Source organism: Mandrillus leucophaeus, unplaced genomic scaffold, assembly GCF_000951045.1.
Source record: "Mandrillus leucophaeus isolate KB7577 unplaced genomic scaffold, Mleu.le_1.0 Scaffold1540, whole genome shotgun sequence".
Classification (NCBI taxonomy): domain Eukaryota; kingdom Metazoa; phylum Chordata; class Mammalia; order Primates; family Cercopithecidae; genus Mandrillus; species Mandrillus leucophaeus.
Genome location: NW_012101522.1, coordinates 198,088 through 213,244, shown reverse-complemented (window position 1 = coordinate 213,244; position 15,157 = coordinate 198,088). Strand labels below are relative to the sequence as shown.

Below are 15,157 nucleotides of genomic sequence, written 5' to 3'. Positions count from 1 at the left end.
ATGGATCTCCAAGGGCAGCTTACTATATCCTAAATGCTGAGTGATACACCAAGCAAAAAATAGATGTTAATATTTATTGAAAGTGGAAAAAAATGAAGTTAATTTACAAGAGATCCATACCTTTTTACATACATTGAGTTGGAAAAAGTAATCAGAATGATGCCAAAGTTAACAAGGGCTTGTATGTGAAGAATGCTAAAGTAAAGCATGGTATTCATAAGCCTATTTGAGACTCATAGTAACCCTATGAAATGGTCATTAAAATTGAAAAAACAAAGTATTGAAGTGACTTACTAAGAAACCACTAATAAAATGTCTCTGATGAGAAATATTCAACTTTGCCTAAAATGTTTAATAACATCACATAGCATATAAAAAATTAATTTCTTTATTTTTTTCAGATAAAAAATTTCATATTTGCCTCTTCTCATTCATGAAAACCATGCAACTGAATAACAGTGTTACTGAGTTCATTCTGCTCGGGCTGACACAGGATTCTTTTTGGAAGAAAATTGTGTTTGTTAGTATATTTTTCTTCTATTTGGGGACATTGTTGGGTAACTTGTTGATTATTATCACCATCAAGACCAGCCAGACACTTCAGAGTCCAATGTACTTCTTTCTTTTCTACTTATCCTTATCTGATACCTGTTTATCTACTTCCATAGCCCCTAGAATGATTGTGGATGCCCTTTCAAAGAATGACACTATCTCTTTCAGTGAGTGCATGATCCAAGTCTTTACATCCCATTTCTTTGGCTGCCTGGAGATCTTCATCCTTATCCTCATGGCTCTTGACCGCTATGTGGCCATCTGTAAGCCCCTGCACTATATGACCATCATGAGCCACCGGGTGTGTGGTGTGTTGGTGGCTGTGGCCTGGGTGGGATCCTGTGTGCATTCTTTAGCTCAGATTTTTCTTGCCCTCAGTTTGCCTTTCTGTGGCCCCAATGTGATCGATCACTATTTCTGTGACTTGCAGCCCTTGTTGAAACTAGCCTGTTCAGACACCTATGTGGTCAACCTACTCCTGGTTTCCAACAGTGGGGCCATTTGTACACTGAGTTTTGTCATGCTAATGTTCTCCTATGTCATCATCTTGCATTCTCTGAGAAACCACAGTGCTGAAGGAAGAAAGAAAGCCCTTTCCACCTGCATCTCCCACATCATTGTGGTCATCTTGTTCTTTGGACCTTGCATATTTATATACACACGCCCTGCAACCACATTCCCCATGGATAAGATGATAGCTGTGTTTTATACACTTGGAACACCTTTGCTCAACCCTCTGATTTATACGCTGAGGAACGCAGAAGTGAAAAGTGCCATGAGAAAGTTGTGGAGCAAGAAATTGATCTCAGATGTAAAAACATGAATGAAGGTCCCAAATTCTTCATTATAGGTTGGAATGACCTGGAAGAAGTCAATAGAGAATATTATCTCTTTATTGTTGATTTAATGTAACTCTATCTTGGAGCATGAGTTTTAGTTCCTCCAGGAAAAGAGACAGTGTGGATAAATAACATTGAGTAATGTTGAGTCAGTTTTATGTGAGGAAGAGACAAGATGAGGTACAAAGAGATACATAAAGTTCATTTCCTTTACTGCCATGTTTCTGGCTCTCCTGACTGCCAAATGTTATTTATGGCTTTGGTCTGAGGTTTATCTGTTCTTCTCCATGTTGACTTCTTCTGGAGTTCCCTGCTAATAGTTACCCATCTATATACTCACAGTCTGAGAAGTTTTACCTCTTCTGAATGGTTTTCTTTATTAGATATTTTGGTTTTGTCATGTCGGATGACCAACTTAGTTGTTCTTCCTGACTCAGCAGAAAGTACCAGATTTAAATAAGTGTAGAAACTTCTTGTTTTAAGGGAAGTATATATGATGTAAGTAATCTCCCTTTCAATTTCTTGAGAGATATACTGAAATCTTATCATAAGTGTTCATAAGTTTACCTAGATCTTTCTATAACAGTGACAGAACCCAGAGAGAAAATTCACCCTTCTGAAAGAGCTCTTGATATTAGGAAGGCTCTCACTCCTAGAGTTGTAGTCATATAATTATGCTTTTTGTAAAATCCACTTTTTACTTTTAATGGAATCTCTTCTAATTTGGGGAAGCATTAATGTTTCTCTTGAATCATAACAATTATAGTAATTTGTTTATAAGAGAGGGCTATTATGACTACAAGATACATAGCTCAAGTTAAGGTGGAGATATTTATGTGGGTTACAAATAAAGAGTGCAAAAAGTTGATGGTAGGAACTTTGATAATATTAACAGATTAAACAAGGAATGTGATAACCCCGGGAAATAATTTTAGGATTTGAAACAGAAACAGTTACATCACAGATATGAATTATTTTAGTGACATTTTCAAATAATGCAGAAGAAAAGAACTTGATTAGAGCAATGGAGGTGTTTGGAAGAAAAGTATATTTCTGCAATGGAGATGGCTATCATCTTTTGTCTCTTTTATTAATTTGTCTGGTCTCTGCTGAAACCAAATGGACTATAGTGGATAATGATGGTGTCTCAATCACAGCTCAGCTCCTTTTCCTGAGTACTTTGCATTTAGATTGATCACAGAAATTTTGACAGCAGGTGAATGCATACTTCTCAATCCTTATAAACACAGAAGACAAAATCAGCTCATTTTTAAGTAGCCATACAAAAGATACTGAGTGACCAACCAGGAATGCTAAAAATCTTTGCAACCTCAATTACACATTATGAACTGGATATTATAGGATTCAACAAATCTTAAGTTCTGATGGATATACAGCCTGAAATGGTAAGAGGTTGACCTGAGTAGGTCAGAAGGCAAGAATAATTCATGAACGAGTGAATGATTCTAATTCTCATATCACTCACTTTTGTTAAATCAATGCTTCTTTCCAAACTCATGTGTATGGCCGCATTGGGAGTACTCTATGATGAATGGACAGAGGAGGAAAGGATTTTGGTTGGGTTTTCAGACAAGTCATCTCAACACATGGGCATTAACCTGTAAGGAACAGTTGCCCATCACAGCATAATTCAAAAGTGGTCTCAAAGATAAGTAGCATGGAAAAATTATGCTACTGAGCAAAGTCCTTAATTACAAATTTGTTTTCTGCCTTGTATAAAGAGAGAGAGGTGTCTTGGATTATGGATGTACATTGATTCAGGGGCAGTGGCAAGTGCCTGGATTGTTGATCCATCTGGAAGACAAAAAGTCTGAGCAAAGCGGTCTAGAAAAGACTTGTGTAAGTGGACCTATACAAGTGAGAACTAACTAGGAAACATGTACAAGAGAGTAGGATTTAATTATCCAGATGATCAGGATGAACCGTGCTCTATCTATCCATCGTAATGATATCCAGTGACAGCACAAAAGGCACATGAACACAGTGTGTCTGTACTAACAAGAATGTGAGCTATGCCTGGGCTCAGCAAGATGAGCTCCCTACCATAAATGCTAATCTGCCTTCTGCCACCTCTGAGTGTCCAACCTGCCAGTAGCAGATTCCATGCCAGAACACTCAGTGTGATGCCAGTCCCTGGGAAAATAGTCATGTGCCTGATAGTGGGTTGATTATATAAGACCTCTTCCATCCTGAAAGTGGAAGCAATTTCTCCTTATCAGAAATAATAAACACTGTAGACACAGATTTGCTTTCCATCTCCACATGGCCTTCATCTATACCAACATTTGACAACTTGCAGATGGACTGATACATTGATGTAATATCCCTTAAACATTGCCTAGGATCTGGTACCCATTTTGGGGCAAAGAAGATATAAAATGTTCCAATGATCTCAGAATTCACTGATATTCCCATGTAGCCCATCACCTTTAAGCATCTGGCTTCATAGAAGAGGGGAAGGGTCTGCTAAGAACTTAATCAAGGGAATAGCTAGAAGTCAGCTCTGGAGGAGATGGGATACTGTTCTCAGGATTCTGTATATGCATCCTGATCCAATCCCTGATATATGGTGTGTAGTTCCCATTTGCCTACCATACATCATTTTGAGATCCAAGGGATAAAAGTAGAGTGTTTTCTTTTGTTGTTACTTCCAGTAACTCACTCTCCTAGTCTTCAGTTTCATGAGAACAGAGGTCCTGGTTTCTAGAGAAGAATACAATATTTACCAGGAACACAGCAGAAATCTCTCTTTTGTGTTTCTTATACAAGTAAATCAGCAGATTGAAAAAAACGAGTTACTGTTCTGGCTGGGGTACTTGATTCTGTTGCTGGGAGTAGCAGCTAGGGTTGACACTGTAGATTGGAACAGAGATGAGTGTATTCAGAACACAGAGACCGTAGTGGAATCTCTCTTAGCACTTATACACCCAAGGATAACTGTAACTAGACAATTGCAGCAACTACAACCCAACAAGAACAAGGGACAGAACTCCTGTAGATAAATTTTTCAGTCACCGCACAAAGCAGACAACCCAAACCAACTGAAGTTTTGGCCAAGAGTGAGAGAAATCTAGAATGAGAGGTGTTAGGGGGAGATGGTCTCTATCAGCTATGGTTGTGGGAATTGTTGCAATCAGGAATGTATCTCAGGTCTGTGTCCTTCTTTAGATCTCGTTTGAGAAACATGACTGGTCACAATTCTCAGAGGATTCTCAATTATTACCTCCTAGACTCCAGCCACATACTCAATTGAGAACACTGGCTGCTATCACGTTCGTCTCATCCTCACACTACCAGATGCTTTGGCCTTCCCTGGGAGAGGACTGTGTTTTTTGTTTTTATTTTTGTTTTTTGGAGATGGAGTCCCACTCTGTCGCCCAGGCTGGAGTGCAGTGGCGCCATCTCCTTTCAATGCAACCTCCGCCTCCTGGGTTCAAGTAGTTCTCCTGACTCAGCCTCCTGAGTAGCTGGGACCACAGGTGCACGCTGTTACACCAGTCTAATTTTTTGTATTTTAGCAGAGATTGGGTTTAACCATGTTGCCCAGGCTGGTCTCGAACTCCTGAGCTCAGGCAATCTGCCTGCCTCGGTCTCCTGAAGTGTTTTTTTCTTTGTTTTTTTTTTGAGAGAAAGACTGAGTCTTGTTCTGTTGCCCAGGTTGGAATGCAGTGGTGTGATCTTGGCTCACTACAACCTCTGCCTCCAGGGTTAAAGTCATTCTCCTGCCTCAGCTTCCCAAGTAACTGGGACTACAGGCATGTGCCACCACGCCCAGATAATTTTTGTATTTTTTAGAAGAAATGGGGTTTCACTACATGTTGGCCAGGACTGATCTCAAACTCCTGACCTCAGGTAATCTGCCTGCTTTGGCCTCCCAAAGTGCTGGGATTACAGGCGTGAGCCACCGCGCCCATTCTGACACGTCTCCAGTGTATCTGCGGTGGGTTCAGAGCACCCACTGACTACATCCTGGAGTTTCATTTCTAAGTGTTGCTATGGAAAGATAGTCAGTATACATTTTTCTTTAAAGGAGGAAGTTATGTGACAAGGGTTAGACTATCTTTTTTTCGTGACTATAGCACAGCGTAAAATGGAAACAAGTGGATAAAGGCATAAGATTATTTTTAATAGAAAGAATGATAAGAAACTGCTAACAATGAGTATCTTTTTAAGAATTGAAAAGAGATGATTAGATATTTTCATTCTTTACATTAATGAAATGTTCGAATTTTCAAAACTTACCCATGTACTCCTTTATATTTTTGTGTAAATAATTCATCTGCATGGTAATATTATGTAACTTTTGTTTTTTTTCTTTTTATGTCATATTATGACAAAAACTAATAAATATATACTTTTAAAGTAGAAGTTTTGTTAAATATGGTGAAATATCTGTAAAAATGTATTTCCTATGCCATCTAAATTGTTATTAACATAGGAGTAAAATAGAAAATTATGTGTTAATCTACAATGACAAAATGAACGAGACAGGATATACCAGCTGGTGAAAGGTTTTCACGCACTTTTGGAAACATCAAGGAATATTACTAGGTAACTGATTTAGCAGGGTGGAGAAAGTTCTGGCCATCTGAGTAGGGATAGAGAAAACTAGCAAGTAAATTCATCTGCAAAACTCCTGAGATGCTAAAAGCTTGGACCATCAGGTTCTACAGAATGTAGGGGTGAAGGATCCATTGCATTTCATGGCCATTATTTTATTTCCACAGACCTTTTTCCACACAGCTTGGTGATATTTCTTTTACGCTATCTTTCAAAAGACTGGAGGTTTATTCTTTTGAAAGGTTGAGCTAAACACTTGCTGGTATTAATGTAAAGGACAGTGATGAAACATGTAGCAGCATGTACAAGAATAAGTGAAAATCTACGCTGAACTACGGGGCTCTTTCCTCTCGCTGCTCCCAGGATATCAGTAGCCAGCATACATCATGAATGCCTTAATTTTCCACTACTATGCACATATGCAAAGTAAGAAGGTGGAGGATTTTTTTTCTAGAAGAAAATATATGACTGTTACACTGGCTGCTTGCCCACAAAATAAACCAAAAATATACAGACACTGGCCACACATTTGGAGATTCCAAATAACTGGGTTTTGTGTGTTTATTTGTTTGTTTGTTTTAATTTCCTAGACTTTAAACATAAATCGAGGCTTTTTGGTTTCAGATACGATGGCAAGACTAGTGAAGGCTCCAATAAATTACACACTAGAGAAACACTCGACCTCTGCATTTAGCCTCTCTATATAATCTAATAAATTATACTGAGTTTTAAGCTGATGCAATAGAATGAAAATTCTGTAGTAGATTTATTGTGCACAGCCTATCATTCCCAAGGGAGGACTTCCACTGAGCGGAGGATAGTAAAGACTATCACAATGCCACTCACCAGGAATAAGAGTGTGAACACTTCAGCCCACTGCATCTTGGGCTGTAATTTCCACCACTTGCCTGACTCTGATGAGACAAAACATTTACACTTTATTACTCACAGATAGCCTGCAAGTGACAGTGAAGTCCAGGACTCATGGCAAGCAGGTCACCTAAAGTTCAGAAAGGATGCCAAGGGCAGATGGAATCTCATCTGTGTTTGCCTCATGTTGCCTACAGCTGAGGGAGGCTAAAACAAGTTCTCTCTGAATTTTATGCCCCAAGGACGCCTAACTAGCTTAAATGCTAGTTGTAGGACATCCTGTTCTAGGAGGAGCAGAAACACAACCTGGGCTGTTCCACACAGTGACTCATCTCAGAATGTTGCATTTTCAGCACAATCTACAGTTTTTCTGAAAACCACAAGCAAGAAAAGTGAGGTAAAGCTGGGTTAACCAAGGCCACCAAGAAACCATCATGAAAAGGCAAATTAGTCTTTGATTGCCAGCCTTTTGAGGTCTTCATTTTAAAGAATTTCTTATAGGCTAAAGTAACTGCAGACAAAGTCTTCCAATAGAAGCTACCAGGTTCATTTCAGGCTCAAGGTTCTGGAAATCTATTTATTAAGCCATGAAACAAATAGATAAGAAAGTAAAGATGATACATCTCATTATAATTTTTCAGACAAGAGATATTATTCTACTTGACTGGACTTTTGTGTCCAGTCTATATTCTAAGAAAGAGAGAATTCTAAGATATAAAATATTCCAAGATTCTTTATTATTATGCCTCTCCTAACTTACGCAAGTGATCTTTAATTAATGTAGGTGTGTAGGGGTAGATGAGTATATTTTTCTAGATGTTTCTCATTACCAGAAGCATAATCAAATACCTCAAATCTAACCTTCTAGATCACACATTTTCACAGGATACCAGTTTATTTTAGTGTTCAAGAAATTTTATTCCACATATCACATAGACCAAATGACTAAAAATTGACATTTTAAAATTGACAGTAAAAAATGTAAATCCAGGTTGTCTTGTGGAATAAAAATTTATATGTTCCTCTAATTAAAACAATAACAAAAAAAATAGGACATTCTGCTACCCAATCCTTCTCTCCTAGTGTGAACAGCTTACTAAGTTGGTTCACAAACACTCCAAAAATATCCACATTTGTACTATTCATTGAAGTCAACTATTCATTGACACAGTAAGAGATAAACCCATTTTGAAATAATCACACAAACAATACTTTATATCAATGAAATGTATCTACAACTATACTTAATAACCAGTATAAAACGTAATAACTTAATGCTGAATACTGAATACAAAATAAAATCAATTCCTAAAACTCTACATATAGTATGTTAAATTCATTAAAATTCAAAACCAGATAAATCTTTATAAAATATATCCATCTTAGGCAAATATGTTTTATTTTTAAGCAATAAGAGAATTATGCATTAACAAAATCAGGAATATTGGCTACCTTTAAGGTGAGACAAGGGACAGGATAGAAAAGAGGTTAAAAATATATTTAATTTTTGGTAACAGTTTAAGTTTTGGTATGGGTAGTAAATTTACATATACTTGTTATATTAGTTAAATAAATGTAAAAAGCAATAACATAAAATAAATAAAAGATGATAAAATTGTCTGGAAATAGGTAAATTCTGCTGTTAAAATTTTATTATAAGAACTGGTTCCTTCTAACGATCTGTTGACTCTGCTTCCTTCTGTGTTGGCTTTTTTCACTCATGGTAAGATTATAAGCGGGAGTCCTGTATCTGTACTCTCAGCAACTCTATTAGGAAAAAGAAAATGACTTCTCTCAATAGTCCAGAAAAATGTGTTGACTTTGCATTTGTTTGCTAATAATGCTTCAATCCAATCATTAACTCCTAGGGGACTTGTTTTGTAATCAATCTAGTGAGAGTCATATTCACACACTTGGGAAGAAATAACACAATCCAAACATTACACAAATATGCTGAAAATGGCAAAGTTATGGCTACTTAGAGGAAAATGAGAGTTCAGAGCCCACCGAGACAGTTTCCATAACTTGACATTAGTGTTCTTATGAGGCAGGCAGGATGCATCTGCAAAAGTATTTAGATATTGTACAGAAAAACAACAAATAACCACCAAAGATTGCATGTTTTCTCCTTATTGAGACTACATTCCATATTATATTATGAAAAATAGTGCACTCTAGAATAGGTGCTGAAATAGAATAGATGTTGAAAATCCTGACATTTTCAACATCTCATTTGGTGTGTTGATTATAAGTGCTAAGTCGTATCAGTGAAAGAGATTTCTACTGCAGCATTTGATGTATCTCAAGTCCCAACCTCACTTACATTGCTGTTCTTTTAAATGAGTAGTTTTAGTGTAGTTCAGAAAGAATCTTTTATTTACATCCTTAACCATCGTATGGGTAATTTTACAGAAAAGTTAATTATAAACTATTACCCAAGTTCTCTTCCAATGTGGTTTCATTTGTCATATTTATTAATTTACTTAATAAATATGCAATTGATTATTTAATGCCGACCATTAATTGTCATTTTCAACATTTTCTTAGGGTAGATAAGTGAGCAACCTGGGCAAGCTGCTTAACTTCTGTAAGTTTCAGTTTTCATTCAGTTTTATTACCTACTTCATGGAATAGTTATGGGGATTAAAAGATCAAACTTTTACAAAGTGATAAACAGAGCCTAGTATATAAAAAGCATTCAATACATATTTGGTAGAATAAAATTATGTTAATAAAAACGTGTGTAATGAGTGCTATTTTACTAGCTTGAGTTAATAAAACAAATAGAAATGAAGTTGAAAAAAGTGAGATTAAGTTCTTGGTGTGCATATTAATCCTCAGACCACTTGCTATGAATATGAGGGTTCTCGGAGGGAGATGTCTATATCCCACAGAGTAGAACCTCTTGTTTTGAGACATCATACTTCCTTTCCTACATACTACTTGCAAATAAATTATACATGTATTATTGAAGCTAGAAAAACTCGTTTCCCAATGCCAGGAGGGGCAACTTTAAATCACCGGTGGGAGTAGAAGTATTTCTTGGTGATCCACATCTTCTTTAACCAATGACTTTCTGTTTTCTCTCACTCTCTCCACCATCCATTTGTATTTTTCCTATTTTTCCCTCGTATCTTTGGTGTGCTTGAGGCACCTCCACATCCTCATTTGTATCTAATTAATGAGTATGAGGAAGATCAACTTACTGTTCGTGTAGGCTAAATAGACAAACCAAAAGTTAAATTTCTTACAACATTGGAATTGATTTCAATTTGAAAAATAAGGGAAACTTTAGGGAATAATATTGTCTAGGATGCTAATACCTTTTATCATGTCTTGAAGTATTCCCTCTGAAATGCAGGAAAAAAAATTTTTTCCAACATTCCATGGGAAGGCTGCTTTCAAAAAGAGATAATCTTGACACTAATTTAGAGAAAGGAACAGGAAAAAAAAATGAATAATCAAATGTTTTCAAGGTTTAATGTTAACATATGAAATAAATATAATAAAATACAGTATTTGGAATAAAACAATCTTTTGAATTCAACAAATACAAGCCTGAACTGGTAAAAGCTTGGCCTGAGCAAATCAGAAGACAAGAGTGGTTCAGGAACAAATGGATAGTTCTGACTCTCATATGACTCATCTCTGTTAAATCAGTGCCTCTTCCTCAAGTCACACATATGGCCTCACCGGGAAGGCTCTGGGATCATCTGACAGAGGAGGAAAGGATTCTGGTCAGGTTCACATACAAGTCACCACAGTACATTGACATTAACCTAAAAGGACATCCCAGCCCTAAATGGTGGCCTTAAAGGTATGTAGCGTAGAGAATTTCTGCTAGTGGACAAAACCCTGAATTATATTCTTGGTTTCAACTTTGTATAGAAGGGGAAGAGTCCTGGGTAATAAATATACATTGACTGGAGGCAGTGGTAAATGCCTAGTTTGTTGATAAAGTTCCTGGAAGTTCAGAAGACTGGACCAAGTGATCTGGAAAAGAGGGATGTGAATAGACCTATTGAAGTTAGACCTAACTTGAAAGCATGTACAAGAGAACAGGCTTTAACTATCCAGACGATGAGGATGAACTGTGCTCTGATATGGTCCGTCCCTAAGGATATTCCAGTGATAGCACAATGAGCCCATGAACAGAGAGTCTATACTGGCAAGGATATTTTATGCCTGGGCTCAGCAACACGAGCTCCCTACCATAAATGCTCATCTGCCGTCTGCCCGCTCTGAGTGTCCAACATGCCAGTAACAGAATCCATGCCTGAGCACTCAATGTGATGCCTGTCTCTGGGAAAATATTCATGTGCCTGATAGCGTGTTAATTATATAAAACTTCCTCCACCCTGAAAGTGAAAGCAATTGGTCCTAATCAGAAACAATAGACACTGTAGATGCAGATTTGTCTTCCATCTCCATAGTACCTTCATCTACACCAACATTTGACAGCTTGCAGACGGATTGACACATTGACATAATATCCATTAAAGATTGCCTAGGACCTGGTACCTATTTTGGGGCAAAGGAGATATAAAATGTTCTCATGATCTCAGAATTCACTGATCTTCCTGTATAGCCCATCACCCATAAGCATCTAGCTTCATAGAAGAGGGGAAAGGACTGGTAAACGCTCAATCAAGGGACTAGCTAGAAGTCAGCTCTGGAGGAGACAGGATGCTCTTTTCAGGATTCAGTGTATGCATTGAACGCTGAACCGATACCTGCTACGTGGTGTGGAGTCCCCATTTGCCTGCCATATACATCATTCTGAGATCCAAGGGGTGAAAGTAGAGTGTTTTCTAATTTTTGCACTCCCAGAAACTCACTTTCTTAGTCTTCAGATTCATGAGGACCGAAGTCCTGGTTTCCAGAGAGAAAAACATATTTTCCAGGAGCACAGCAGGAACCACTATTTTGTGCTCCTTAGACAAATGGACCAGTAGGAAAAAAAAATAGTTACTATTTTGGCTAGAGTAGTTGATTCCGGTTATCATGAGTGGCTAGTGTTGTCATAATGGATTAGGACAGAGATGATTGTATCCAGAACACAGAGAAGGTAATGGAATCTCTCTTAGCACTTGCACACCAGGGATAACTGTAACTGGACAATTGCAGCAACTACAGTAAATAAGAACAAGGCAACTAGGGATCAAACTCTTATATAATGCTTTCAGTCACCCCACAGGGTAGACAACCCAAACCAACTGAAGTACTGGCCAAGGGCGAAAGAAATCAAGGGTGAGAAAATGGGTGCTGGAAGAGGAAGATGTTCTCTATCAGCTATGGTTCTGGGAATTGCTGCAACATTAAGGAAGTTATCTCAGTTGTGTTTTTCTTTAGGTCTAGTTCGGAAAACAGAACTGGTCACAATCCTAAGGACATTCTCGATTACTACCTCCCAGTCTCTGGCCACATGCTCAATCAGTTGCGAACCCTGGATGTTACCTCGTTCATCTCACCCTCTCACAGTGCTGGCCGCTTTGACCTTCCCTGGGATAGGACTGTTTTCTGGCATGGTCTCCAGTGTGCCTGCTGTGGCGACAGCATCCACGTCCAATCTGACTAGACCCTGGGGTTTCATTTGTAAGTGCTGTCGTGGAGAGACGGTCAGATCATATTATTCTCTAAAGGAAAGAGTTACGTGTCAATGTTTATACTATTCCTTTCTGTGACTACAAACATAACATAAAATAGAAATTATAAGTGAATATAGGTAAAAAATTATTTTTAATGGAAGGAATCATAAGAAACTGCTAACAATGGTGTGTTTCTAAGAAAAGATAGGAAAGTGATTATTATGCTTTTTCTTTCAGTTTTTACATTGTTGAACTGTTTGAGTTTTCAGACAGTTCAATATCATGTGTTCCTTTATATATTCATGTAAATAAGACATCTGTATGGTAATATTATGCAACTTTTCATTTTCTTCTTTTCTTTTGTCATTGTATTATAACAAAAGCTAGTAAGTGCATATTTTAAAAAATAAAATTTCTGTTAAACATAGTAAACTGTCCACAAAAACGTATTTCCTTTGTCGTCTGCATTGTCGCTAAAATAAGAGTAAAATAGAAATTATATGTTAATCCACAATGACAAAAAAGCAGGCAGGAAATACCGGCTGGTGAAAGATTTTCACACATTTTTTTGAAAAATAGAGAACAGTGTTACCAGGTAGTTGACTCAGTGTTGTGGGGGAAGTTACAGCCATCTGAGCAAGGACGGAGAAAACGAGCAAGTTAGTTCACCTGCAAAACTCCTGAGATGCTAAATGCTTGTAGCATATGATTCTACAGAATGTAGGAGTGAAACATACATTGTATTACACGAAAATTATTTTATTTCCACGGGCCATTTTCTACACAGCCAGGTAAGAATTCCTCTATATTATTTCACAAAAGATTGGAGGTTTATTCTTTTGAAAGACTGAGCTAAATAATTCCTGGAATTAATGTGGGGGACAGTGATGAAACGTGCATGTACAAGGATACATGAAATCTACGCTGTGAACTATGGGGCCTTTTCCTCTCGCTGCTCCCAGGATGTCAGCAGCCAGCACACATTACAATTTTATCAATTCCCCACTACTCTATACATAGCCTCAGCAGCAGGGTAAAGGATTTTTTTTTAGGAGGAAATATATGAGTCATACTATAGTGCCTGACACCTCAAAAATTAAGCCCATAAATATGCAAACACTGCCCACACATTTGGAAATGCTAAATTTTTTAAAACTTATTTCCTCCACTTTAAACATAGGGTGAGTTTCTGCTTTCAGGGATATGACGGCAAGACCAGTGAATGGCAAGATAGGGTAATCGAAACCGGTCCCCAGTGGAAAGCCAGGAGGAATTGCTCTTCTGCATGTTTGTGATTCTATGTTTAATAATGTTTCTCTGTCATAGATATTTCAGGAAGTTATCTAATTATGAAATATTAGAAAAATGCGATAATAATGACAAATAATACCTTACTCTTTTGAATGTGTTATTCTCTCATTTTTCCACTCCAAATCCCATGAGGTTGTTATTATCGCCTTCATTGCACAGATGAGTTAAGCAACGCTGAGAAATCTTAAGATCATCTAGCTTAAATTATTAAGTCCAACTTTTTCCCTTTAGCCTCTAAGAAAACATTTCTGCCCCAAAGTTTCTTCATTGCATTCTTTACCTCTGCATTTCTCAGCGTATAAATCAGAGGATTTAACATGGGAGTGATAATGGTGTAAAATACAGCCACCATCTTATCCTCTGAAAAGGTAGTATCAGGGCGCATGTACATAAACGTACAGGGGCCGAAAAAGATAATGACCACGGCAATGTGGGAGCCACAGGTGGAGAGGGCTTTGCGCCTGCCTTCTGCTGACTGCTTTCTCAGGGAAACCAGGATGATGCTGTAGGAGATTAGCAAGATAACAAAACTCCCCAGAGCAATGGTACCGCTGTTGACTGTCACAACAACACCAACAATGTACGTGTCTGTGCAGGCAAGTTTCAACACAGGGTGAACATCACAAAAGTAGTGATCTATCTCATTGGGTCCACAAAAGGGTAGCTGGACTACTAGAGCCACTTGGATAATGGAGTGTAAGAACCCACCTACCCATGTCCCTAATAACATCTTATTGCATCTCTCCTGGTCCATGATGGTCGTATAATGTAGGGGTTTACAGATAGCCACATAGCGATCATAGGCCATCACAGTGAGGATGAAGATCTCAGTGCAACCAAAGAAATGTACTCCAAAGAGCTGCAACATGCACCCCACATAGGAGATGGTTTTGTCCTTTGCTAACAGGTCAACAATCATCTTGGGAGCTGTGACTGAAGAGTAACAAATGTCCACCAAAGACAAGAAGCTGAGAAAGAAATACATGGGTGACTTAAACAGATTGTTCAGGCAAACTGTCAGCATGATGAGGAGATTTCCCAGAAGAATGATTATGTAGAAGACAGAAAATACCACGAAACAAGCTTTCTCAATCTCTGGGCTCTGAGAAAGACCCCAGAAAATGAATTCAGTTACGTTGTTTATTTTTTCCATGGAACAGGTCAAGTTTTTAGGAGACAATTAAATTACCTGAAAAAAGAAAACATAAAAAGGACTATATTTCTTCTATTTCTAGCACAGAACCAACGGAAAATCACAGTAGTTGAAAATAGGAAAAAATGCTGATTGGCATGCATACTTAACGAAATTGAAGTACATCTATTTTGATCATCTTACCTCAAGATTAAATCACATTCATTCACTTCAGGGGAGAAAGCAAAATCCAGAGAGAGAAAGTAAAACCCCCAGTCTCATAT

At 37.8% G+C, this 15,157-nt stretch overlaps 2 protein-coding genes across 2 annotated transcripts; one reads left to right on the top strand and one right to left on the bottom strand.

The window, feature by feature from the left end:
• The first annotated feature begins 433 nt into the window (after positions 1–433).
• On the top strand, positions 434–1,375 carry LOC105536117 (olfactory receptor 4C16). Its single transcript, XM_011975387.1, has one exon. It carries the CDS (start codon positions 434–436, stop codon positions 1,373–1,375), a length of 942 nt encoding a protein of 313 aa, XP_011830777.1.
• A 12,565-nt stretch (positions 1,376–13,940) lies between these two features.
• On the bottom strand, positions 13,941–14,894 carry LOC105536103 (olfactory receptor 4S2). Its single transcript, XM_011975376.1, has one exon. The coding sequence runs from the start codon at positions 14,892–14,894 to the stop codon at positions 13,941–13,943; it is 954 nt and encodes a 317-aa protein (XP_011830766.1).
• Between the last annotated feature and the right edge of the window lie 263 nt (positions 14,895–15,157).